Consider the following 26,724-nt stretch of genomic DNA (forward strand, 5'->3'; position numbering starts at 1 on the left):
GTGTACTTTCTTAACAGTGGAAGATGTTGGAACGTGAAAAATATTAAAACCTCTAAACTGTAAGCACAACCAAGATAATTTCTTAGTAATTATTATTGCTTTTGATGGCTGTGATTTCAGTAAGCAGGTATGCAGCAACCATTTAGATACACTTTTTAAAGTGCGAAAAGAGACAGGCCCAACTTGTATCATACTCTCATTCACCACGTTCTGTATACAAAAAAAAAGGGAAAAAATTCTGAAACCAGTTTTGCGCCCGCCACCCCGCCCGGTGTCTCTTTACCCCGCTGGTAAAGCCCAGTTTTACTCCGGCCGTCCCCAGAGCTGCCCCACCGCAGGGCTTTGCTCCCGGCCAGCTCCACCGCCGGCACCTGACACGGAGTCGCTAAGGACGGCCCCTGACCCAGCTCCCGACCCGGCTGTCCCGGGCAGCTGCTCCCCCACGACAAGGGCAACAGCAGGGGAGACACCGCGCTGTTACCCTGGGAAGGAGGCAGCGCTCCGAGCAGGGCTCAGCGCTGTGACCTCTCAGCTGCACGGCCGCCGTCACAGCCTGGCCCTGCCGCTCCGAGCGGGCCAGGACGGGCCGGCCCCTCACGGCAGGAGGGGACCAAGGGTCCCGGCCTCGCCTCGTCCGGCCCGTCCCTCATCATGGCCCCGCACTCGGCCCGGCACAGGCCCCCAGAACCGACTTCGGGCGGCCCGCCGCTCCCCTCGACATGGCGACTTGGGCGAGTCCGCCGCTGTGCCGGTCTGGGAGCACAGGAAGAGCCCAAAGCGCCAGGCGGGGGGAGCGGGGGCTGCCGCGCGATCCCGGCGCCCACCTGCGCGCCGCCGACGGGGCTTGCCCGTCCCGGCCGCCATCATCGCCATCAGTGCCGCTCCGCCCGCCGACCTCTCACCCGGGGCGGAGCCGGGAGAGGCGGCAGCGCGGAGCTGAGGGGTTCCTCTGGCAGGGACTGAGGTGAGGTGAGGTCAGGTGGTGTCGCTCTCGGTGCCGGAGAGGCGGCAGCGCGGAGCTGAGGGGTTCCTCTGGCAGGGGCTGAGGTGAGGCGGTGCCGTGCCGTGCCGTGCCGTGCCCTTGTGGCTTTTCATTTGGCCGTGTGTTTACAGGCTGAGGCTGGCAGCCTTTTCGTCCCAGCCTGGGTGTTTTGCTGCCCAGAGAAAGGGTCGAGATATCTGTTTATTAGGAGGGAGTTTGGTGAGTATTAATAGAACGTTTCACGTGATTCAGATGCTGTCCACTTGCCGCTGAAACCTCCTAAAAGATTCAGCTGGAAACCGGATTAAGTATTAAGGCCGGAGACCATCTGCGAGCCCTGTCAGTAAATCCCTGCAGCACGGTGGGTGTTTGGGGCGCCTTTCCAGGCTGTAAGTACATTGTGAAGTTACTGAGGGCTGAAAATGCAACAGTACTGGCGTTCGAAAGTATGTTAAATTATTTTGGTGGGATTAGTAACATTCTGTAAAATGAAAAGATTAAATAGTACAACGTGTGGTAAGAAAGTATGTGGTAATGATCTGGGTAAAATGACGGGCTAGAAAGGATAGGTTTCAGTGACATACAGATGTCAGAATGCGCCATGAAGAATAGAAAGTGAGTTGTTTATTCTTTGAATAAGAAAGTCACACACAGATGCCTTTTAAGCTTTTGTGAGTTGTCCCCTTTTATGAGCATCTAGATAGGTTCTTTATCTGTGTATTTTTTCATGTAAGTGTGCTCTTGTTTGGCCAGCGTCAGCCCACCACATTCAGGCAAACATAAGAAGAAAGGCTCAGGACATTGCGTGGAGACACCTGTGTTTTGATGAATAGTTATCTAATTTACCAAATGTAGGGATAATTGGCAGTCATAGTGATCATATAACCAGGTTTACGCCCATGGCATTACTTAAAACCATAAAGATTATGACTGCTGCTATGATATATCACGTAGGATAACCAGGCTTCATTGCATTTGTAATTCATGGTCCTGGCTACTTAAAACTTGGTATGTACTTGACATTATTCAAGTGTTGTAACTTTATTGTTTTTAGCAAGAAAGTTTTAATTGTTAATACCTAGAGGTATAAAGCCACTGAACTAGTCCAACCTAGACACTAGAAAAAATAAATGAAACTACACATGTAATCTTCACTGGACTGTTGCTATAAACTGGCATGGTGTTTGGATCAGTGCCTTCACATTGCAGATATTGGGTTAGTGTGTCCCAGTCAGGGCTGAGCAGAAGCTCCTCTGGTCAGAGTAGTCACAGAAAATGTAGTGTGTCATGGGTGTGCACAGTTGGTATGCAGTGAGCCCAAACTTGCTCTGTGTTAGCTGCAGTTTTCCATGTATGTGCCACTGAAACCTTCACACTTCTTAAGATGACCCAGATAGTACTTGAAAAATTGTTTCCCTTTACATAGAATGCAGGTTGTTTCCTGTCTGTAATTCTGTCTCCTGCAAATATGGGGAGTAGAATAATATAGCATATACTTTGTAAAAAATGAGTTTTCCCTTATTCTAATTATGTAGTCTTAATATTTGTCTAGGTTGTTCTTATTCCTCCATTAACATTTTTCTTGATAATGTGATTATTTTTCAGCCTCTGTTTTAAGTTGGTGTGATATAATACTGCCCTCTTTAATTTAAAATAAATTTTCATGCCAGAAGAACACAGTCAAACTGTAATGGCAGTTGATGAACTTCAAGCTATAATACAAAGATGTGTAAGTAGTTTTCTTTCCTTAGAAGTAACAAGTGTCAGTAGTGTGATTTCTTTTCATATATTAGAATTAAAGCCAAAATGACCTCAAAAGACAAGTCAATTGTTGGTAGAACTCTTCATGGGGCAGCTGAGTTCAGCCTCCATGTTTCATTGACTTCTCTGTGGTGCTTATCCCAAGAAGCTTGATTATTTCTGCTTCTTGGAGATGGAAGTGTTCTTGTATCTAGGAACAAAAGCTGGTAGTTGTAGAAGACACATCTTCCAAAGAGAATGCTGTAGTCTAGACTTAGTGCTATTGAAATACTGCCTTGTCTTGTGTAGTAACTTGGTAGCTTTTTTAAGATGTGGAAAATGTATAAAAGTTGCAATGATACTACATTTAATTTTGAAATGAAAGCATGGATTTTCTTACTTCTTAATTGACTTTGATAAGTATGGAGTTAAACATTCATATTTTCTTTCTAGCAAATTCTGGAAGAAGCTGATTTCAAAGGAGAAGATTTTAATCTGTTTCAGGTAGCAGGTCAGAAGTGTTTGGAAGATGGATATGCAGCTCAGTTATTAGAAGTAATTCAAAATGAGAAAAACAAGGTGAGTTGAAGTTTGCACTACATATTAGTGTTTATTAACATCATTAATATAAAACTGCTTATTAAGAGGGAAAAGCTATTAAGAGGGAACAGCCTTCTCTGTGGAGCAAGGCTCTACATATGAATAGCTAATGGGTTGCTCTGTGTTAAGTGCACATAATTCTGTATTCAGGTAGCTCACAGAAACCCAAGTCATGATCAGAAACCCAACCCAATCTTAACAAAGCCATCAATAACTCTTCTGTGAGTGAAGCAGAGAGAAAAGGAAGCAGAAAAGCATCATGAGGAGAAACAGGCAGTGTCCCTCTTCCACAGGACAGGGATTTCAGGTGGTGTGCTGGGTCTGGCTGCCATGGAGTTGGCTTTCTTCATGGCAGCCTGCACAGTGCTGTGTTTTGGATTTGTGACCAAAAAGGTGCTGATAATACACCAGTGTTTCAACTACTGCTGATCAGTGCTTGTGCAGCATCAAGGCCTTCTCCCTTTCTCACTCTGCCCCCAGTGAGCAGGGAATTTGGGAGGAGGCACAGCTGGACAGCTGTCCCAAAGCAGTGAGATACTCCAAACCATACAACTGTGCAGAGCTGTAAAGATATGTGGGTGGGGACCCATTCCAAAGCAGCTGTTGTTTGGAGGCTGGCTGGGCATTGGTCTCCTCGTGGGAGATGATTTGCATCATTGCCCATCAGGCTCTGCTGTCTTTTCTCATTTACTTATTACACTGGCCTTATCTCATCTTTGGAGTTCCTCTGTTTTGCTCTTTTGACTCTGGCCCCGATCCCACTGAGGGACAAGAGCAAGCCAGCAGCTGAGGGGTGCTGCATTGCTGCTGGGGGTCAGCCTACCACAAATGGATATAACAATACTGGCCAATTACAGGAGCCAGCTAGGCTGATGCTAATTTGAAATACTAATGTCTGTGGGCACTAGGGATGCTGAGACAATATACCAAATTGAGCAGAGATAAATAGGAAGTTCAGAAAGAAAGTGAAGGGTAGAATATTTTAGCAATGTTACGTGGAGTTCATAATCTATTACAGAGGGTTCACAATCTGGTTTTGAATTTTGTGAGTTTGGAGTAACAACTGAAAGTCTCAATCCCCTCATGAATAATTTGTCCAAGTGTTCTTTTAGCACAACTCCTCTGCTCAGTCCATTTTAAGTATATTGTCATGGACACGTAGAAGTATTGACATGTCAATAATTAGAAGAAAGCTATACAAAATTTGTGCTTATAGGTATGGGCAGAGGACACAATGTGTGTCAAATTATGCCGAATATTCAATGACAGTGATAGGTACAACCAGGACATCGATCTGTTGTTGCTTTTGGTCTTTATGTATACAATCTTTCTGGGTTTAAAAGACATCTAGTTTTGGCTTATTCTCTGAATATCTGGTTTTTAGGTTATCATCAAGAATATGGGTTGGAATCTCATTTCTCCTCTTGTTAGATGTATTTTTATGTATAAACAAGAAGATGAAAAGCGAGAACACTGCCTGAGGATACTAGATCAGTTGGCACAGGTATGGTTTTGAAACATATGATTATGATACAACAATGTTAGGGAAGTTCTGCACAAAAAGGAGTTCAAGATCATTAATCCATGAAGCTAATACACCAAAGGCCAATTACACAAACATGTTATACAATTTGATTCTGACAATATTTGCATAATGAATCTACATCACTACTTGGGTAAGCTGCTCGTAGTTAAACGTTCCCTCGCCTCAGTTTGAAGGTACAGAGATTTCTGAATTCATGGTGTATGTTCAGTAGGTAGGGCTCTTTGGAAGTGGTAGGCTCAGCATCAGAGGTGTGGTTTTCACATGAAAATGAGCTAAGTTGATCTGAAGGACACAATCTTACCTGATTTAGCTAGCTTGAGTAAAACTTACAGTACATTGCTAAATGTCTTTTCTAGTATCTAATTCAAGGTCTCTCCCTTCATGTTCTCTCTTTAGTTGTTTCAAAACTGTGCTGCAGGACCTTGCCATGTTCCACTTATCTCTGAATAGTATTTATTGTTCTCTATTCTATAATTCACTCAGAAAAGTCTTTTCCTTAAATCCTTCACCCTTCCTCAATAAGAGAATCATTACCTGATGATTCTGATGGAGTAGGAGCAGAAAAATCTTTTAACCTGTAAAAGACTCATTCTCTTTCATTTATGCACTCCAAAAGCAACTTGCAAACTTTATAGCTTGAGTTAAATTCACACTCAAGTTCTACTTCTCTCTCTGCTCTGAATAATTACTTTGCAAAGGTACTCTGAGGTTTTTACAGCCCATTCAAATCAGGTTTAGTGTCAGTTTTTACTATTATATGTTTTCGGCTCATATGGAAGTGTGACACAGGTATGCTCTACAGTAGATATTAATTGTACTTGTAAATGTACTTACTGTTTCATATTTGTTTTTTAAAATCTTATCTTGGATGTTCAGATCTTCTCTCTTGACATTCAGGAACTTCGGTATTCCATGTGATTTATTTTTTTGAGTATGACCATGGTTATTTAAAAATATGCATTGTTCCTCTCTTGCAGCTCTGCAATCCAAAGGAACTTTTTTTGGGTTTACTTGAGCAGATTGAGCAGACCTCTGGAGAGCAAGTGTGTCAAACTGTCATGTTATTGCTTCAGCCTTTGCAGACAGGTGGGATTCAGTTTCTCATGTGATTTCTGAATTAAATTATTTTCTCGTTTATTTATAAATTTAGTTTAGCCATTGCTGGAATGGTTTCAGAATAAATCCATCCTGACAAGCTTTACAGTCTATTATATTCTGCAAAATAACACAAGGCATACATTTCATACTTATGTTGGCCTGTTAGAAAAAAAATTTAGATGAAACTAATAGCATAAATTGAAAAAGCAATATTCAGCTATTTTTCATCATTAACAAGAATGTGGTCCTATGGCAGTTATATTTAGAGGTGTAAAGCACTCCTACTGTTGTTGCAGAAATAGGGAATCACATAGATTTGTGAAATTCTTCATTATTTGACTTTTAAAACATGCAATTCTATTTTTTATAGTCTAAAACTGTAATTTTGATTGAAGCATATTGAAATACTTTATTGGTGATAGGGGAGTGTTATTCTGGCTCACACATGAAAATTTAAAATGTTGGGTTTGGCCAGTCTCTAAGTAGGTAACAAGCAGTACTTTCTGTTTTATTATAGAGATGAAATGAAGTGTTGTGCATCAAGTAGAAGGCTGGTTGTAGCAATCTCCAGGATATGTTATTGTGTTGTTAGAATTTAACAAGAGAAATGTGTGATTTTTTGGGCAGCCATTCTGCAATTAGTCTGCACTGATCCAGTTAAATGGAGAGCCTCTGGTGCTGCTTCCTCAGCCTGGGAGAGTGTCTGTTATTTTTGCCATGGAGTAAAAACCAGAGTCAGTTCTCAGCAGAAAACTGGGCTATTGTCTCTGGTTTTGCCAAGCACAAAAGGAGTCAAGTAATAAATGCATTTTTTGGGTTAAATATGTATCATTTCAATTAGCCCAGTTCTAGAAAACATTTTTTAGTTCTCATCCTCCTGCTGTGGAGAAAGGAAGAACATTGCAATGTGTGCCAGATTTAATATTTGTTATTTGCAAATACATGGCCATGTTAACTACAGCATATTAAATTAGGTGATGATGTTTAGTCTTCCTGGATTTGCTCGTGTGATTTCCGGTGTCACTCCCTCTCCTTCCCTGAAAATAAAATGTTTTCTTTCCTAGTCACGTTGTTTTCTTCATGTTTTCCTCTACTAAGTAAGTAGTAACTTAGTGTCTCAAAATGTTCTCTCTTCTTTTCCCTTTATTTTCTTTCCCCAGTGCTTTTGAAGCTTCAGAACAAGAAGGCCTACTCAGTGGGTTTGTCATTGGCCATGATTATGAATCAGCTCACTCCCTTACCTGTCCCTTATACAAAACAACAAATACAAGAAGATAAACTTGGTCTCTGTCAATGTTGCAATGCAGTGGTGGACTTTGCTAAACCTTTTGTGAGTGAAGTTGTTAAAAATATGGAAAAGTCATCAGAATACAATGACATGGAGCTGAAAGAAGAATTAATAAAATTGTGAGCATTTTATGTTTGTCCTATATATTCCTGTAACTTAACAAAATGAATAGTAGGCATTTATTATATAGGTAGCAAATAAATAATCTTTTAGTGTTTTGCAATGCTGCCAACATATATCTAACTAATGTGGTATTTTGATAAAGAACCCCTAAGCAGGGGTTATATATTATATATTCATGCTTTCTATTTAGTAGAGGGAAATGGTAAAATGGAAATTAGTTGCTGCATTGTGAAGCTGAGTTGGTGTTCATCTGTTCCTCAAATTTCCAACAGTGAGAACAATCATAGTCTGGAGGTGAATCTAAGTAAAGCTTCTACAGGAGATGTTGGGTTTTTTTTTTTTTTTCTCTTTGGAATACCTTGAATAGCAGCAGCTGCTATGAATGTAGGCATTATTCTTGGTTATCAATGACACTATCATAGTCTGTATTTATGACTGTACTGCTGATTTATTCCACCCCTTTCTTTTCCAGCTGTATGCAAAGCCTGAAATACCCATTATTGGCAGCTCAGCTGGAGCACCTGGAGGGCATTGAGGAACATCCTTTTCGGCAGTTTGCCTCTGCAATTACAGTGAGTGCAGTGGAAATGGGTTACAGTGTGTGCAGAGCCAGTGGTCCAGTTCACCACTGCCTGTAATTGTTCTAGTGCTCACTTTGATTTCTGTATTGGTTAGTGGGGTGACTTAATGGGCTGTGTAAGGTATATCCTGCCTTTCCTGTTGGGCACAGTCTGAAACCATGTTTTTAATGCTAATTATGAATTACCTTCTCTTCTCTTTCTCAGTAAACTTCTGTTTATGGCTTTAGGTAGTGAGAGCTGAAGCTGAGGTCAGTAAGTCATGCTTAGACTGTATGACATCATGCACAATCCTAATTTTCCAAAATGTGCCATCCTGGATGTTGGGTTTGGACAAGTCCAGAATAGTGAGCTGACCTTGATCTCCCCATTTCTCTGTAATATGTTCAAGAGGAGTTACACTGTGTCCTCAGCCACATGAAGGGTGTGAGGGGGCAACCCCTGTAGTATTTCTGATTTACAAATGTCAGGGGTTCCTCGTGTTGTGCATCATGAGAATGAAAGGCCATACAAAGCAAATCTAACTGCCTGTAGCAGCTAAATGTTGTGCTCCATATTGATTAGTGAGAAAAAACCCAAATACTGAGTTCTCTGTGATCTGAAAAACACAGAGATTTTGTAACACAATGTTTTCATGAATCTATTGTTACTCATAGCATTGGGGATAAGGCAGCTGAACTAGGAATTTACATTTGGTCTTCATTCTCTCTCTTGCTAACTTCTGTGTGCTTGACTTTGCTATCTTAGTAACCTTTTTCTAACACTAGTTATTTTTCCTCCAGGACTTTTTGTGTGTGTTTGTGCATGTATCATAAATACCACATATTTGTATTAATTGATATACTACAAACATACAATTTATATATTACAAGCATTTATATTAATTTATATGCATGCTGTACAAAAGAATGTATGTAAATACAGTTAGAGCTTTCAAACTTAATTGACATACAGTTATTTTAAAGGCAACCATAGGAAATGTGTTTTTATTTTTTAGGACATTTTGTGGAATATGGGAGAATTGATACCATTAGTGTTTGTACATCATAAAGGCAAAAGTCCACACTGGGAGAATCAGGAGTTTGCAGACATAGAGAGAAAGAATTCTGCTGATTCTTTGGCATGTCTGTCATACCTGATGTTTGTTCAGCATTTTGGTGTTGAATGCTTTCCAGTGGTTTTTAGGTAAGAGCTATTCTTTCTTGCTCATTGTAAATCTGTACTTTGAAGATTTTTTTCTGAGTGGAACTTTATTTGTGAATAGTTATGAATGAAAACTGTATTTCAGTAGTATTAATTTTATGTCAACATTTAAGCATTTATATTTTATGTAACTTATGTTTCATAAAGAACATACTCCTGCAGATTAGTCTAGTGTAGTTTAATTTTAGATGAACTGTCCTTTAAACAAACTACTATGATTAGTCACGTGCTGAAAATTAATGTGCATTAATTGTTCATTTACATATCTATAGACAGTTTCCCCATAAGAGTTCTTAACAGTGATTTGACTTACAATTTTTTGTCTATTTAAAAATCAATAATTTTAGAAAGATATTTTTATTTTTTAAAATATATTAATTATGTGCAAATGTATGTGGTTTATGCAGTTTGATGTAGCTGGATTCTTCTCTTCTAGCCCTTCCTACCTTCTGCTGTGCAATATGACACACATTGAAGTGCTGCTGAAAAGGTAGGCTTTGCAGGTCTACATAGTGAGTGTGGTCTTTTACAGTAACGCATAAAAAAAATTTGAAATATTGATAAGTTCAGAGGAGGTTTATAAACTTGAGTGTTAAAATGGCAAGTTTCACTACAAGATATCTTCTCTTACTAAGAAGCAGAAGTTGTCTAAACATTTATGTATTGTTTTCATTTTGTATTGTGATACCATTTTTAGAAACTTGATTCTGAAAATGTAAAATTAGTAGTTTAAACACATGCAGAATAATTAGAGTGTATACTTACTTGCCCTTCTATAACAATTACTACTAAAGGCAAATATTATGAAAATATTATTTGAATGTATTCTGACATGATATGCAAAATGATTAAAAGTCAGGCTTTCTAAAGGAAACCAAACTTTACTATATTTACTGTGTGATTATTTCACCCTCCATAAGCAGCAGTGTTACCAAATAGCTTCTAGCAATGCTATGGAAAGCAAGTTTCCTATTCTGGCTATTTATAATTTAATTTTCTTTGGTAATCAGTGTCTCAATACCTGTGGGAAATGACACTGCTTTTGAGCAGGTATAAATACTGAGAGGAAAAAAGTAATTTTTGACTGTGAAGAGATGAGTCTAATGTTCAATTTCTCATCAGCAAGTTTATTCCAAAAATAGTTGGGAAGAGTAACAAAGATCCTATATTTAAAAAATGGAATTAAAATTGTTGAGGGACAAGTTCTTGTTAACCTCTGTTCTACTATTTCTTCTGAAATAACAGCTGTCTTTTTCACAATTTAATCTGATTTTTTTTTCTAGAACAGAAGAATCTGTATTATCTAAAGGACTTGTAAGTTTTTTTAAATTACATTTTTGATGTTACAATGTTTTATTTTTTCAGTTTAAGAAATGGTAAAACTTCTGTTTGTCCTTCTAGGAGAGATATAAATGATAGTTTAGATAATAGTTCCAGAAATATTTTGAGGCTTAAGTGTTTTTCAGTCATACAAATACATGTATTTATTGAACTTTACAGTCCTGCATAAATGTTTAAGTTACAGCTATCACTTATAAATAATTGCAGCTGCTTATCTGAATGAGTATTTCTGAGTGAAGGCTGTTTTAGCCATGACATGTTAAGCTGATAATGTCCTGTATATGTGCATACTGTTGACATCTTTCTTTTCTTTCCCACACCTGCAGGATCTGTTTGAGAGCTGTTTATTGAGAGTGGAAGATAACAGCCTTCTCCATCACTATTTAGAGCTCAGAGGCTTTATTAATGTACCTCAGGTAAGAAGCAGCAGCATACAGGAGCCTTCAGAGTTTAATTAGAAATCCTGCCTAGCTGTCCTCTGGGTGTTTGAGAAGAGGCATCCTACTGGACCTTTACACACCTGTGCTCTTAAACTGAAACCTTCAGTGTCTTGCTATGCAGAATTGACTTGGCTACCTGCTGCAGCATGGAGTTCAGTGCCAATTCCAACACACCCAGTGGATGTGCAGGTCCCTGAAGGTGCAGGTGGGCACAGATTTAGGTGAAAGTGGTGCTTGCTCATTTTTGTCTCCTCCTTGCCAGCCTTGGCTACATTCTTACCTGCCCTGCAACCAGCAGCACAGGAATAGTGTTCTTGCAGATCAGCCCTGGGATTCTGACCACTGAAAAAAGCATGGATTTTTCTGATGAGAATCTTCTATTCCCTGGACATTCTCAATGTTCTGTGGGTTTTTTGTTTGGTTTGTTTTTTTAAAGTCTTGAGTAGATTATTATGTTACATCACACTGACTATGATCTGTATGTAATTATAAATTGTATTTCTTTTCTCTGACTGCAGGATTTGGTGAAAATTATGACCCTTTGTCCCATGGAGCATATGGTATGTTAAGTGGCCTACAGAATCAGTTGGATTCTGAATGCTGAGTTAATTTTTTTTTAGAATTCATCTGAAACATCTCTGTTTTCTTTAGAGAAAGAAGAGTTTAAATGTTTTGCAGTTGTTCATAGACAAGTTTGATACAGAAGGAAAATACACATTATTCAGGTAAGCATCCAAGCACCAAAGGCAGTTTGTGTAATCTCAGCCCTAGTGCATCTTAATTGTATCAATACATTGATCTCTGACAGAATTTCCATCTGATAAGCCACATTAATTTTACTATGTTAATGTTTTGATAAATCATGAATTTCAATTGTCTCTTATAGAATTAGCTATCTTCTGTAAGGCAGTGTTTAAAGGTTACATAGTCATACTGTTCTTCTGTGGTAAAACTCCCACTTAACTCAAGACTTAGCTAACATTCACTAGCTCTAGGGGCAGCTTTAAAGAGACAATATCTTTGTTTTGTTTGTTTGAAGGTGTTTACTGAAGACAAGCAACCATGCTGGTGTGGAAGGATACATTATTAAAAACATAAAGGATCAGATTCACTTAGCATTAACGGTGAGGCTGTTACCAATAAAAACCAAGTTGTCTTCTCAAAATTCTGTCAGTATGATATTGAGAAAATGTCTACAGCTTAAACTTCTAGTGGTACATTAAAAAAATGCACTTTGAAAAGACCCATAAGGTTAGAAAATTTTATTAAAAATATTACTTAGGCTTTTTCTGTGTATGCATATTTAGGTTATAATTTTACAGTTGTATTTTTAATTGCTGTATCTTAGTGTATTTTTCTAAGAAGTTACTACCTTTTCTGTGGTTGAAAATCATTTCTCTCCTAAAGTGAAACTGCTCATTTTATCCCCACAGTTCCTCATTTTTAAAATATAATTCAAATATTGCAGTTCAGATAGAATTATTAATTTTTTCTTTGCTTTTATGATGACAGTCAGCATTTTATTATGAGTGCTTTGCAAATGATAAATCCATCAGGAAGAGCTGGGCTAGATCAAAGCCATTTTAATCTCATATTTTATAATAATTATACCAGAAAGTTGGGAAAATTAATTAAAACTATATTATTAACTTTCTACTATACAGTTTCAGAATTCTCTTACTACGTTTCTTCCATTTCTTTCCTGGCTGACAAAAAAATTTAAAATTATGAAGAGGCTGTTTTGTGTACTTCACTCACATGTCAAATTAGAAAACATTTCTTACAGGGTTTGATTTTTTTAAACATTTCTGTTTTATGCAAGTTATTGTTACAGTATTTAAGAGCTAAATTTTGTACTCAGCTGAACTTTTTGTATTTTTTTTCAGAAGGAGTATGACAACATTTGGTTTACAGGACATCACCTGATCTCCCTTTTAGATTTAGTACTTTCACTTCCAGAAGGTGCTGAGACTGATCTTCTGCAGAACTCAGACAGGTGAGTTGGAATCACAGTTACAAGCTTTTCTTCTTTCTTCATTATTAAAAAAGACTTTAAACTACCTTACTACAGTGATGTATGCTGCCATGTAATTAATGAGGTGACAGCATCAATGTATTTTAAGGTTTTGCAACTAGAAATGGAAATGGTCACTTATTTTAACCAGCTCTGTGCAGAAGAATGTCACAATGCCATTACATTAATTTTTAACAATAAAAAAGGATGTCCTCCTCCATTCCCCAGGGATGTAAGGCTTCAGATGTGAAATGACATACCTAGTGGGTAAAGCATTATTTCCTCAGGAATGTGTGGTTTGTCAGCTCTCTGCAGAAGCAGCTGAAGGAATAAAAGCACTGGGGTGTGGTGTCTGATATCATACAGGGGAATAATAATTAGATGCAACCTACAGTGCAAGGCATCTTTGAGGCAGTTTCACAGATTGCTACTGGGGATCTAGAATCTCATGAGTTAGATTACTTACTCATGATCCACCTGAACAGTAAATAATTGCATTAAAAAAAACTCAAATAACTGAAATGTGTCTGAAAAATCTTGTGTATGTAGGGTAGGTCTTCCTGTATGATAAGTACTATGATGCTGTTTGTGCTTGTAAATCAGTGGGGAGATAATGTCCAGATGGGCACATACCTGCTTGAAGAGCCCAAAAGTATGATGGTTAACTGTACTTGTTATCTGGAAAAAAGCAATTCATAATCTGCTCAAAAGTATGGTAAAACAAAAGCAAAAAAAAAAAAAGTACACTCAAAAGTAAAAATTCAGTACAGTAATAAAGAAAACTGTCACACTAGTTTCAAATCCACTTTGGATCCCCAGTGATACATATTATAAATCCTGTGACAAGGTTCTGTCTCTTGAGAGGACTCTTTCCCTCACAATCACCAGCCCTCTGCAGTCTGATGGCAGTTTCAGTTTTACTTGCAAAGTGTGAATTAATGTACAGACATCACTGCACACCATGCTCTAGGTGGAGCTGTACTGCTCAGGGATGGGGGGTTGCTTTTTGTGCAGATGGGTTCTCCATACCAGCACTGCCTAATGGACAATTAAAACTACAATCCTAGTAAGAGGTATCTGTGTGTTGGTAATTCACAGGGTTATGGCATCACTGAACCTGCTGAGGTACTTAGTCATTAAGGATTGTGAAAGTGACAATCAGGTACGTACTATTTGATTTGAAAGTGATTGATTAGCTGAGAGATGGATTCACATGAACACTCCTATCCTTAATTCAAAAAAATGTGGGTTTTGCATTTTTGTTCGCAATGGTTGGTTCCCCAGAAGTGATGCTTTTATTAAGACATTAGGAAATACATGATATGGTCCTTTGTTTTGATGAAATTGTTTGCATAGATACTGTTCCTATAAACAAATTAATCCTTTTACTCTGCCTGTTGAACTGATCTATCTCCATAACAATAGAGTATGTCACCACAAAATCACATACCCAACAATTATTCCCACATGAAAAATAGTTATTTTTGCTTATTTATTTGCTGGTATCCCTCAAACCACCAACTGGATATCTTTATAGCAATAATAATACAATAATATCATTTATTGTTTTCTAAAATACAGAAAAAAATTCTGATCTACTTTTAGACTAATTTGAAAATTTATCTAGGAATAAATTTTGTAAGTACCCAATAATGTTACTAATCTAATTAGAATAACAGTGAAATAACTAGTACTGATTGCTGAAACTGTAATGAAAATGAAAAGCAAAAATAGCTTTCAGTGGGTGCATTTCTAATTTACTATTTATTTAGTTATTTTACTAAATGTACTATTTATTTATTTATTTTACTATTTATTTACTAGTTAATATTGGTAAACTGTATCTGTTTGTCATATTTAAGGGGTGATTACTATTTGAGTACTCATAGTGGTCTCCTCAATTAGATGTAAATACATAGCTTTGTAAGAAAAGTAAGAATTCCTCTTTTATTATTAATAAAAAACTACACATAGTAGCACTCAGCTGCTCTAACAGTGCTGTCTAATACCTGGCAAAAATACAGTTAGAGGAAAAAATAGCATCACATCTTCTGAAGATTTTCCCTTAAATTTAGCCTCTGTCAGTTCTTCTTGACTTCTTCCCTGTCTCTCTTCATACAGTGCAAGTGAGGCAGAAAGAAAATGCCTCCTTCCATGTCAGTTCAGATATTTTGATTGCTGTGTAGCAAGCATTTTCATTAATCAAGTTTAAAAATAAGTATTTTTCTAGAAAGTTCCTTTTTTAAGCCACATTCTGGTGGAAGTAATTACTCTTCTTATTTGAACTGTTAACTGTGTCATCTAGTATTAAAAATTGCTGAATTTTCCACTGTCGTTAGTGGATTCACTGTATTTAAAATAGAAAATTCTTATTTTTATTGTCCTTATTCTGCCCTTTAAGGATACTGCCTGAAGAAAGGAGTTGTATAAATGGCTCCTATATACAAAGCAGCCTTTGTGTCTTTGGATTTGTTTCCTCCTACAGCAGTTTGTAGCAAACCCAAGCTTATTTTCCTCTCTGTAACCCTGAACAGCCTTGGTTTTGAGCATCTTTCCCTTGCACCTCCTGCTTCCCCAATGCCATTATTGTAACTCCTTTCTGCCCATGTCCAACTGGGACAATTTTGTTGTTGCTGTGCCTGCTGTGCTGAAGGATGGGAGAGTAGCATATCCAGTAACGTTCCTACAGTGCTTTTAAAATGCAATATAGACAATTGGGAAGCATGATATTTATCACAACTTTCATTTAATTCAGGAATGTTAATTTAAATATTTGTTCTGTTTTCCTGCTGAATTATCTGAGAGGAGCCCACATCTGCCATTTACTTGCTGTAGAGATTGTAGCCTGAGGAAAGGCCTAGAACCCATCCAACACATCCAGATTCTTTCAGCTTTGCTTACAGGAACAAGCTGAAAATGTGCATTTCCATTGCTGCAGTTGCCAGCCTACACACTAAGTCCTCCCTACCTCCCAATAACCTTTTTTTTTTTTTTTTTGACTGCTTCATCAGCCAATCAACAAATAATGTAGGGGAGAGGAAGAGGAGCTGAAATACCCAGCACAATGCTGCTCATGCTTCAATGCCTGACTCTGAATTATTTTTTTCTCTTTTCCTCCCTGCACAGAAGTATGTCATAAAGACTAGTCAAAAAACTTGTGCTCAAAGCTCAGTATTGCAATGCTTCACTGAAACTGGTTTGTAACCTTCTCTGTTCTGTTTGACCAGACTGGTGTATGGACCACACTTGGCAAGATAGAGCAGAACTTCTTAAAACCACTGCGTGTAGGACTCAATATGTCAAAAGCACATTATGAAGCAGAAATTAAAAATAAGAAAGAAAACAGAAAAGGTCAGTTTTTGTTGGTTTTTTGTTCTTAGTGTTGTTCATATCTAGAAACTTTGGTAATCCTTTGGAAATCAGGAACTGGTGAATGCTGCATAGATCAAGTTTTATTTAACTGTTGCCACTATTCCAAATTTCAAATAATAATTCAGTAGTTGCTGAATTAAAAATTTTCATAATTGGTCAGAGAAATCTGAACTTACCTGTCATCACATTTGTAAATCTTATGGAAACTTGTTAGAACTGTCACATGAAGACCTTCAGAACTTGTTCTGCATTTATACTTTTGATTTTAATGTTACAAAGGAGAAACTAAATTTCTCTGATTGCATAACCCTTAGGTTTCAAACCAGGTGTGGGAGGGTTAACAAAAGAAAAAGTAAGTCACAGTGCTCTCTAAAGCCTGAAGCATTACATTCATTTTTTAAAATACATGATTTTTTTTTATCTGACACACAGAATCAGATTCTGCTCTGGGTTAAGCAGGCACATTGCATGGGGCACAAGAGCTGTAGCTGCTTTAGGCAATCTCTCTGTATGTCACATCCTCTGTTCCTTGTGGTCTCCAGTATAATTAAGATAGCCCAAGGAATTTGTGTCTGCTACTAAAAATGTCAATATAGCTTTTTGCCTCTAGTCCTATCCTCTTCCATTGCAAACTATGTACTTATAAGGCAAAGAAAGGGACTTTTTCCCTCAAGACAACCTGTGGATATCTCTCTAAAGGGAATCCTTCAAAATTAATCAGGAAGCTTTTTTCTTAAGTCCCTCTTACAGTTCTCTAGCCTTTGACAAAACATAAAGAAATTTGAGTTTGGGAGAGAACATCTAAATTGTAACAGTAAATGGTTTGGCTTTCTTCCCTTGTGTTTAATCTTTGTAAGCATTACATTGAATTTCAAATATGTGGTCTGAATGTAAAAAGTTTTTCCCTTATTTTTCAGACCTGTCCTTGCAGTTTAGCCTGCTGCAAGTAATCTGTCTGAAACAGAGAGGCCTGCAGCCTTTTCTTTATAAAATAAGTATTTAATGTCTGGATTCATTTAGTCAAGCTAAAGAACTCCTACTATCTCCCTGGATGTGGAAATACTAAAAATGTATCAAAACTGGGCCAGATAACATTTTATTCTTCATTTTGAAGAGCATGTGAGCTCTGTAAAATTAGTTCCAGTTGCAGATCTTGCCTGTTCAGTAATGTAGGAATGTGTGTTATACAAAGTATAAAGAAATCACCCAACTCCAGTTGCCTTCCTTTTAAGGTTCAGCACCCTCTGTCATGTGTTTTGTCAATCCCTAGATTTCTGTTCTTAACAATTGCTGTCATGAAATGTTGATATTTTAAATATTCTTTTAATTCTAAGGGTCATGGTGGTTTCTTCATGTTTTCTTCTACAGAGGCACACAGTTCTAACACAGTCTGCTCCGTAACTGTTGGTGGGGAAAAGATGCCTGCCATGACTACTGGAATGCAGCTTCAAGTGAGTGTGCACTTCCCTTCAGTCACTCAGAAGTACTGACTTTTTTTTTCAATGTGGAGACAAAAGTAAATGTAAAATGTATAAAAAAAACCCTAATAAAAATAACACTCATCTTTCTTGTCATTTCAGGTTTTACACTCAGCTCTCTTCACATTTGACTTAATAGAAAGTGTTCTAGCTCGGGTAGAAGAACTCATTGAAGTGAAAACAAAAGCTGTAATGGATGAGAATAGCTAAGGCAGCTGAAGTGTGTGAATGAACATCCTCCTGACAGGATCACTGCACTATGAGACTCCAGTAAAGAGGAGCAGTTTAGAGGGGCCTCCAGAAGAACTGCAAATGCTGCTCTTCAGAAGTCTCCTTGCTGGTTTTTATTTGCTTTTGCTCTTGTTGCATGTGATTTGGAGATACGGTCTGTTTACTCCTCTTCAGAATTTGATGCTTTTTCTTAAGTTTAGAAACTAAAAAAACAAACCAGGTGTGTTCCTCTCTGTGGCAAGGAGGTATGGTTAGGCATTTATTTTTTTTAATTTTCGGAATTTGTTGGGTAATAGTTGCTGACTGGAGTAGTGAATTACAAAGATTTTTATCAAGTGATTGAAGAACCATTAATTCAAAAGCCCTGTTTAAGCAAAAGGTATTTTTATTAGCACATTTTAATGTTGACAAACAAGCTTCTCTATTTGCAGACAGGACTGTCAGGTACAGATAGCTAACACTATAGAATAGTACAAACACTCTGGCAAAGGAAACCAGGTTTAAAGAAAAACAACCTTGGGCCAAATAAGATGTAAGAACTTAGTAATATAACAGGTAACACTTATGTTTAAAAGCAGTGTAAGGTTGCATACATACAGCTGTTGTTTTTAGGGATACCTCTATTTTGGAATTGTTTTAATCATCCTTATCTTTAATTGTACAGCTTTCTTTAAAATACAGTAATTTATTTTGGGAATTCTTAATAAACAGACGAGCCTCTAAGGTCAGAACCGAGTTAAAAATAAGGATGACTTTCCTATCGTGCAGCTAAACCACTTTTTTCCCTCTCTAGAAAGCACATTTGGTATCAAGTATGCTATTTTTCATAGTATAGCTATTTAATATGAATTTTCATGCCAAATGCATATGTTGTATGTAGTCTTTTGAAATGTAACTATATTTCTAAGAACATTCTATATTTTGTTTAAAATGTAGCCACTCTATTTATGAATAAAAAACCAAATATTAAGTTAATTACAGTGTGATTGGTACTCCTGAAGCATCTTCCAAACTGGACTTTTTTCTATTATTTGGGCTTTTGTCATTTCTATTTTGCAACGAGTATCATCTGCTTGTGGCTTGGAAGTTACCTTAGAGAAAAGAAAAATGAGTAGAACAAAGTGACTTTAGGCAATAGAATATTCAAAGTTTTATTTTTCCAATAGTAGAAATGCAAAATTATTTAGCAGTGAAATTTGATTTTTGTGTTCTCAAGGAGGTGTTCAGGAATGCTGTACACAGAGGTGATAGTATTTCAACAGGAGTTAACACTAAGTGAAAACAACTTAACAGTGGTAAATAGGAGCCAAAGAAGCTCTTAGGTAACTGAATTCTTTTCTTAGATGCTATTAAGAGCTATTAAGTTACCTTTAACAGTAGTTGAAGGACTCAGCTAATGCATCAGAGCACCAGTTCTACCTTAGTGTATTAATGCATTGTGGTCAGTATAACCTAAAAAGTTCCATTAAGGGAAATCAAGTATTTTATAGCTCTTGGCTTTTCCTGAGTAATACACTAATATTTTTAAGTGTATGCAACTGGACTTACCTTAGCCATAGTTAGCATTAATTTAACAGTTTCAGCAGGATTATGAACTGGTATTACACGTAAATTGCTGCCCAGGAATCTGCACATCAAAATAAATAAGGTTACTTTTAGAGTATGTATTTAATTTGTTATGCCATAAAACTCAAACAGCATTCCCACATGAAGCAAACAGCTTTTTAGTGTGCAGTTTTACTTACAGGGAAGGCTGCTTTTATTCTGAAAGGCAAGTGCAGCATTCATGCTGTTTGTAAAGCCATCTGTCCCATTTCTGTACCACTTATTTAGGTGGGATTTGGAAGGGCTCATTTCTTTATCTAGGTCTCTTCAACAATCAATCAGCACTTCTTAAGCATGTGTACATTCAGAGATCTAAAACCTCTTCTGTGATATTGCTGAAGGCTCTCCTCAGTGGCAGTAAAAAATATTTGAGTTGTTTTTATGGCTGTGGAAGAGCACAGCGAAGTATCTGAAAACACTGCTAAAAATACTTCAGAATTTGAACTAAATCTTTGTAGTGTACTATAAATAAAACAACCTGTATTCCAGACACGATTCAGATAATGGGATCATTCCACCACTTTCATGTAAAGACTTGTTCACTCAATACTTTAACCTAAAATGATTTCTTTCTATAAATAGTGTTATTAATATGCATTCATTCTTGAGAAGGGGATCTGAGGATTTAAAATAGCAGCATGAGTTGTTATTCAGTGAGATTATGGAGGAGAGACATCAAAGCTTAGGCAAGCACAGAGCCTCTCCCTAAGAATTGCACCTTAAGTGTGTCGTAACAATGAATTACCTTTGCTGCTGTTTTCTGTTGTAGAGCTAAAACAGGAGAGGCACTTCACAGCAAAGAATGAGGAATTTTAAATAACCAAAAAGAATTTCAATAATGCAGATGAAGTGCCCAGCTGCTCAGTTGCACAGTCCCCTGTGCCCTCCCCTTGTGCCCGCCACCTGTTCTCCCTGCAATCTGCCTGATGACTTGGAGCCATTCACATTAGGGCCTCCTGCTGCTGAGCTATCTCAGCTGAACTTGTCTGCCCTTGCTTCTCATTAGCAAAAATAAATGTTACAGGCACTGTCCTTCTCTAAGCACAGGCACTCGGGTCCCTGGTGAGTTTTGCTAAAATGTGATGTACAAACAAGGGCTGGATTTACATTTTGAGATTAGGGAAATAAATTGGTGCAATTTTGCTCATACTAGAATGGGCTAAACAAAGCATGAATGAACAAAGTGCAGCAAAAAACCAATTACATGTACTTACCTAGATCCACGAACATCTATTTCTAGAAATAGTTTTGCTTCCAATAACAGCAGGTCTAAATTTAGTATTGTATGGACAGAATACTGGTCATTTGAACATGTCTTGCCTTTCCTCCAAGGTATTTAAATTTACCATGCAGATGTACTAAGGTTTTTTGTGGAATGCTCATTTAAGCTGTGATGGTAAAGACTGCTTTTCTCCCACTTCCCCCTCGCTATACACAACTCTGTGTAAGGTGTTCATGTTGTTAACAAGAATCCTGTAGTTTTCTTGTTAATAATAATAATAAATAATCCTTCCCCAACTGCAGCAAAAGCATAGATAAGGAGAAAGAAGCAGAAATAGAAGATAACCTGACAATACTAAGGGGCTTTGTTTTTTAACAAATCCAACAGGTGACTTGTAGTTTCAAAGAACATGGCACAAGTTTCAACCCCACCAGGAGAAGCTCAGTCAGTGATTACAAACAGTAGCAGAACTTCAAGCTACCAGGTAATAAAAAAAGCACATGCATTTAAATATATATAGATATATGTAATTGTCCATCATCAACATCAATTTGATATTGCTTGCAATGAAAAAACAAATTTAATTTTAATAAAATTACCAACTTGCCAAATGGAATACAGTTCCAAAACATCACATTTTAGTCATCAGCATGTGCACAATGCCCATTGTTCATAACCACAAAGTAGATTGAGAATTAGCATTGCCATCACCTGAATAATGTGGTTCTGCTGAATGGTGGCTGAACTTTTAAAACCTCTCATGAAAATTTACAACATTTTCACAAACAGGTAATAGATTTCTTACATTTCATCTCATACACTCTTTATTCATCAGCATTTGGCAGAATGCCCAGGATTTAATGAAACTGGTGCTAGCTACTTAAGGAGGTAAAGATCAAAGACTTCATTAGAATAGTCACTTCTCTGAGGCCAAGAGTGACAACCAACTGCAGTTAGGGCTACTGGACCTACAAGAAAGTAGTTCTGACTACTAGCATGAAGCACAATTGGATCACTGTTGTCAGCTAGTATGTACTAAAATATGCAAGTTTTCAGACTTCATTAGAAATCAGAGATAAAAGTTTTAAACAAACCAGTTTTAATATAGTTTTATACTTTTGGTGTAAAATAACGTTGATTATTTAATTGTTCTAGCACAGTGTAACAGATGCTGTTCCAAGTAAACATTTTAAAAGCTGGTAAAAAATCTGCACTTTACACTACAGCCTTTTCTCATGACATAAACTTGCCTGCTCTGTTTTGAAAGTGACCATGAAAATATGGTTAAAGAGCTAAGAAAATTGTCTAATTTTCTAATTAGAAAAAAAAATTTAAATAGTTATGCTCCATAGCCCTAAAATGATTGAAAGGAATCTTATTTGCTTTGTTTTGAGGAACATCCTCTTTTGTTACCTGTGATATGTCAGATTGATTCACTTGGTATTCTTTTTATTTGCTTTTAATAAACAAATGCTCTAAATAATTTTTTACAGTGAACTAGTAAAATAAAATTTGTGTAAATTAGTAAAATAAAATTCCTGAAATAATTCACAAAGGGTAAGGTTGGAAAGAACCATAGTGTGTCAACTCCAACCTCCCTGCTCAAGCAGGGTCAGCCCAGAGCACACTGCACAGGATTGCATCCAGGTGGGTCTGGAATATCTCCAGTGAAGGAGACTCTGCAACTGCTGTAGGCAATCTGTTGCAGTGCTCAGTCACCCTCACAGTGAAGAAGCTCTTCGTCGTGTTCAGGTGGAACTTCCTGTGCATCAGTTTCTGTCCATTGCCTCTTGTCCTATCTATTCCTAAAATAATGTTTCCAAATCCAAGACTGCTATTTCATTTCTTCTTAGCAATATAAAGTTCAGTTTGATGTTGAAATCATACCTTCTCTGAATCCTGAACATGACACTCCATTCTTCTGGTCCATGAAGAGCAGCTGACAAAACCAAAAAGCTGTTCCGATGGATGTTTATGAACTTCTGAATTCTTGTGGAAAACTCTTCTTCCCCTGTCCTGAGCAAGTCTTGAGTGTCTGACAGAATAAATGCAATGCCTATTGAGGAAACTGCTGTAAGTGTACAGGTCATGGCAGTAAAGGGATTAAGTTCTCACCACAAACTGGAAAGCACAATTCTTAAAGCAACCATTGGTCTGAAACACAATGGAACAGAACATGAATGAATTTCCACATCTCTGACAGGGAGATTTGGCCAGTGATTGCTAGTAGTTTGAAGATAAAACTACAAATATCTCAGGTTATTTTTCTACTGTAACATAAAAAAAACACCAGCTATTCCATCTACTCAAAGCAGACACATTTGAATGCCTTTGAGAGCACATGCTTCAGGAACAAGCAACTGCTGTAATGGAATGAATTAGGGGCAAATGCAAAGGCTGACTGAAAAGCTCAGGAAGTCCTGTTTCTAAATGAAAGAAACAGCTGTAAAATCTCAAAAGTTAGCTAAACTGTCTACCATGAAAAATGAACTTACATCTCTGTCAACTTAAGTTGTTGTGAAAGGGAAAGTTAAGGCTGAAGTTTAGGAGGGTTAACACCTGAGCATACAAAAGTCGATCTCAACGTGTGCTAGTCCTTAGAGTTCAGGCAAATGGAAGTATTTCATCTACATGTCTACAACATCTTCTGTTCTAAAAAGGAAAACCAGCTGTTTCATGTTTACAATTTCAGTGATTTCTTAATCAAATCCACTCAAATAATCCTTTTCTTGCCTCCTTTGCCACTACTAGCTGTGCAAATTCAACTTAGAGGTTGAAAGCCAATGGCTCTTACATTTACAGCCATGTATATGAAAGATCTTGATGGCAGCTTATGTGCTTGTGGCATTTAGCATGTTTGCTCAGTTATAACACAAATTTACTGAACAGTTCAGCTGATGATCACCAAATCTCATGTAGCTGTTGTATAACAGGTCCAAAAAAAATTACAGTGAAAGTGGTTAATCCCCAACATTATCTGTTTCATCCTCTGATTTACGTACAATCATAGCCCAAGTCCTTCCACTACTGCACAACATCCCAACAAGGTAGATTTTATTCAGTTTAGTGTAGCCCACAACTAAATAACTGCCCTGACTCTGTACTTCTTTGGATTTTATGATTTAAAAGCATGAACTTTAAAGTAGTGTACCAGAAAGAGGAAAAATCACAGATCCAGTTTCCACTGACTCTGAATATCGAACTCGGTGTTGTTGCCTCTGCAGAACTGTAGAAATTTCATGATCCTAAATAAATTTTAAAAGGTTATTTTGAAAAGTCTTCAGACAACATGTTAGAAATATTCTTAAAGCATTAGCTGGACCACTATACATAGACCTTTGGCACTGTTGTTCAAAAAGTATTTCTTATTCCACTAAAAATTAAAAAACACTAAATTGTTAAACATGATCAGTTTTGAAGTATTTGATTGGAAGTTACAAACACTGAATAATAATTATGTATGTGTATGTTCAGTTTGTCTTAGGAAACTCTTGCATTATGCATAAAGAAGGTTTTTTTTACAGTCTGTTTTGGTAAGATGTTCTAATAGAGGATTTGCAGAAGGGAGGATCATACAGTAGTGTGTTTCTGTGACTGGTTAATTAGGCTGCATTATTTTCACAGATGTCAGCATCTCAGCTGGAAAATCGTTCAGCAATTTTGTATGGGACATGATTTTCTTTAAAGCTTTTTGACAGAAAGCAATCCACACAGGAAAAGTAGAACATTGCACCATGCAGCATAATCATCTATAGAATGGAATGTGTTTGGATGTATTTTTCAGCCTGCAAAAAGCATTTCTGCAGTATGTTCCACAGAAGCTGCACGAACACACATATATTAAAGGTTAAATCACTGAGAGTTTTTAGCTAATAACATGTTCTTTAACCTACCCATTCAACACACAGCCAGCCTGCTTATGTAGGGAAGTGCCATGATTTAGTGGAAGAGTACAACAGAAAATCTGGATTGCAAGTGAACCTTGAAGGAGACATTAACCAGAAATGTCACACTTTCAATTGTCTGGAAAGGGTATACTCAGTGGCAACTGCTTGTAAGGTTTAGCTACATTTTGCAAAAAAATCTCAGCTTCAAAGCCACTGCTGAAATGTTTAATGTACAAATATAACTAATGTCTATATGAAAATGATAGCTCATAACCAAAACTGACACAGAAAAGCTGTAGATGCACAGTTTGTGGTAACTGGGGCTGTGGCTGAGCCTCCTCCCTGATGGGCACAGCTGTGAGCAGCAGGTGAGCAGCACTGACAGCAACGAGCCAGGGAGTGCCCAGGGGCACTGAGCAACCACCAAAGGGAACAGAGGGCACACAGGGGCTGGGCACCAACAGGAGGGGATAAAAGGCTGGGACAAAGAACAAGAAGGGCAGAGCTTGCAGCCTTCTGAAATAATGTGATGTTATTCTGCATGGGCAGAGACCTGAAGCCTTCTGATGTGGTGAGGTGTTGCTCTGTTTTAAAGCTTTCTGCAATGGTATGGGGATACTCTGTGTATTATGGCCGTAACAAAAAGTCATCTTGGATTTGTATTCAGTTCCCTCCATTGCTTTGCTTATGAGGAGGCTTTACTAAGAGTTTTGAGTTGAGCTGAGGACAGGAGTGAGTTATGCTGGTATGGCTGATGAAATCACTGCCATCCATTACCTCCCACCATATTATGGCACAAACATGCACAGCTTACAGGCTGTAAACTCCAAAATGAGCAGGCAAGTAAGTATAGGCTTTAAAGTGAGGTGATTCAGGAATTATTTCAACATGGTTCACCCATTTACACAGTGGAGATGGGGTGATAACCTTGTCAGCCAAGCTTGCATAAGACATCCCTGCTTGTGAATCAAAGCTCTCTTGCCTCTAAATTCTCTCCAGCTGGCATGAAATTGGCCTCAGCTGCAGAAGCTAATTACCAGCTCCTTGACATACCCTTTCACTTTACTTGGGAACAGAGTCAAGGCTTCTGATGTTAACAGATTAAAAATATATATTAATATCTGTAAGACTCAGTATTTTAAACTGAATTATGTACTTACAGGGTAATTGTCTACCCCTATTTGATACTGCATAGGAAAAATTAAAATATTTAGGGAGAAATTCAGAAAAAATTCAGCAACGTTTCTGTTGGAATTATTTATAGAGCAAACTGAAAGAGGCATCAGTGCAGCGCAAAAACGATGAGTCAGGAGAATATCCTAAAGCAGTGTAACTCAGAATAGCAGGTGGCAAGAATACTAAACAGATATGGAAGTAGCTAGGAGAAAATACATTTGCACACAAAAATAACCAGTATTCTAATAGAAGCAGTTTCAGACTAATATCTGGTTTATCCTGAAAAAAATGTACTCCTTGCCATTGATTAAAATATTCCGATATATATAATATAGGAAATTCTTTCAGCCTTTCCTGTGAGGAAAGTGAGTCAGATGCTGGCTTTGACAAGGGCTGTCCTACCTGCAGAGCTGTGCTCATAATCACCGTCGTTATCCACCTTGTCTGCTCCTGCCCACAGCTTTCTGCCATTTTCTTTCAGTGGTTTAATAGCTCTGCAATGAGGTGTCTCTTCTGAAAAGTTTGGGAAAAGGGAGATGACAAATATTTCCCGCCAGTTAACGAGGTGAGATGTGTGAAGCACAGGGATAAATTAAAGAGCTGACTAAAAACCAGCGGGGCGCCGCCAGCAGCGGGAGGAGGCCGGGAGGTTCCCTCAGCCTTTGTGCCAGCAGCTCCCGATGCCAGCCTCCTCCTGGCCCTTCCTCGTCCGAACCTGTCCTGGGGCAGCGCTGGAGCCCCGGGAGGAGCGAAGAGGCGGACCCTCAGCTTGTGCCAGCGCTCCGACGCACCTCAGCCTG

General features: G+C 37.8%; 3 protein-coding genes across 9 annotated transcripts in view; 1 reads left to right on the forward strand and 2 right to left on the reverse strand.

Annotated features, from left to right (window-relative positions):
* The window catches only part of RPAP2 (RNA polymerase II associated protein 2), a 33,709-nt gene extending 32,780 nt beyond the window's left edge, over nt 1-929 (reverse strand). For both annotated transcript variants that reach the window (XM_064719807.1, XM_064719808.1), the window contains exon 1: nt 825-929. In XM_064719807.1, the coding sequence (XP_064575877.1) occupies nt 825-873 (49 nt within the window). In that variant the 5' untranslated portion in view covers nt 874-929. The remainder of the gene's footprint in view (nt 1-824) is intronic.
* Nucleotides 857-19,009, forward strand: GLMN (glomulin, FKBP associated protein). 5 transcript variants are annotated; one of them, XM_064719809.1, is made up of 20 exons: nt 857-964; nt 1,235-1,371; nt 2,588-2,711; nt 3,176-3,301; nt 4,707-4,826; nt 5,846-5,954; nt 7,127-7,373; nt 7,850-7,949; nt 8,953-9,140; nt 9,595-9,648; nt 10,442-10,472; nt 10,826-10,915; nt 11,458-11,499; nt 11,591-11,664; nt 11,979-12,063; nt 12,826-12,935; nt 14,052-14,115; nt 16,181-16,304; nt 17,694-17,776; nt 17,906-19,009. In XM_064719809.1, exons 3-20 carry the CDS (start codon nt 2,646-2,648, stop codon nt 18,011-18,013), a joined length of 1,821 nt encoding a protein of 606 aa, XP_064575879.1. In that variant the 5' UTR covers nt 857-964; nt 1,235-1,371; nt 2,588-2,645; the 3' UTR covers nt 18,014-19,009. The 5 variants fall into 5 exon arrangements, with proteins under 5 accessions (XP_064575879.1, XP_064575881.1, XP_064575883.1 ...); XM_064719811.1 differs by having other exon boundaries at nt 1,235-1,343; XM_064719810.1 differs by having other exon boundaries at nt 964-1,047.
* C8H1orf146 (chromosome 8 C1orf146 homolog) lies at nt 18,974-26,666 on the reverse strand. Of its 2 annotated transcripts, XM_064719824.1 has the most exons (6): nt 26,640-26,666; nt 26,327-26,437; nt 24,013-24,106; nt 22,749-22,917; nt 19,583-19,661; nt 18,974-19,125 (listed from the first exon to the last, which is right to left on the reverse strand). In XM_064719824.1, the coding sequence occupies exons 2-6, from the start codon at nt 26,393-26,395 to the stop codon at nt 19,006-19,008; spliced, it is 531 nt and encodes a 176-aa protein (XP_064575894.1). In that variant the 5' UTR covers nt 26,396-26,437; nt 26,640-26,666; the 3' UTR covers nt 18,974-19,005. The 2 variants fall into 2 exon arrangements, with proteins under 2 accessions (XP_064575894.1, XP_064575893.1); XM_064719823.1 differs by lacking the exon at nt 26,640-26,666 and having other exon boundaries at nt 26,327-26,629.
* Nucleotides 26,667-26,724: the final 58 nt, after the last annotated feature.

The sequence above is a fragment of the Zonotrichia leucophrys genome, chromosome 8 (genome assembly GCF_028769735.1).
Source record: "Zonotrichia leucophrys gambelii isolate GWCS_2022_RI chromosome 8, RI_Zleu_2.0, whole genome shotgun sequence".
NCBI classification, from domain to species: Eukaryota; Metazoa; Chordata; class Aves; order Passeriformes; family Passerellidae; genus Zonotrichia; species Zonotrichia leucophrys.

Excerpts from the sequence above, each read along its gene's own strand:
- GLMN (XM_064719809.1), top strand. The coding sequence starts at position 2,646 with ATGCCAGAAGAACACAGTCAAACTGTAATGGCAGTTGATGAACTTCAA. Across the intron at positions 4,827-5,845 it reads TACTAGATCAGTTGGCACAG|CTCTGCAATCCAAAGGAACT; the intron begins GTATGGTTTTGA and ends CCTCTCTTGCAG. Across the intron at positions 16,305-17,693 it reads TAAGAAAGAAAACAGAAAAG|AGGCACACAGTTCTAACACA; the intron begins GTCAGTTTTTGT and ends TTTCTTCTACAG.
- C8H1orf146 (XM_064719824.1), bottom strand. The coding sequence starts at position 26,395 with ATGGCAGAAAGCTGTGGGCAGGAGCAGACAAGGTGGATAACGACGGTG. Across the intron at positions 19,662-22,748 it reads ATGTTCAGGATTCAGAGAAG|ATTCCTGGGCAGCAATTTAC; the intron begins GTATGATTTCAA and ends TTTGATGTGCAG. Across the intron at positions 19,126-19,582 it reads TAATGCTAACTATGGCTAAG|GTAACTTCCAAGCCACAAGC; the intron begins GTAAGTCCAGTT and ends CTTTTCTCTAAG.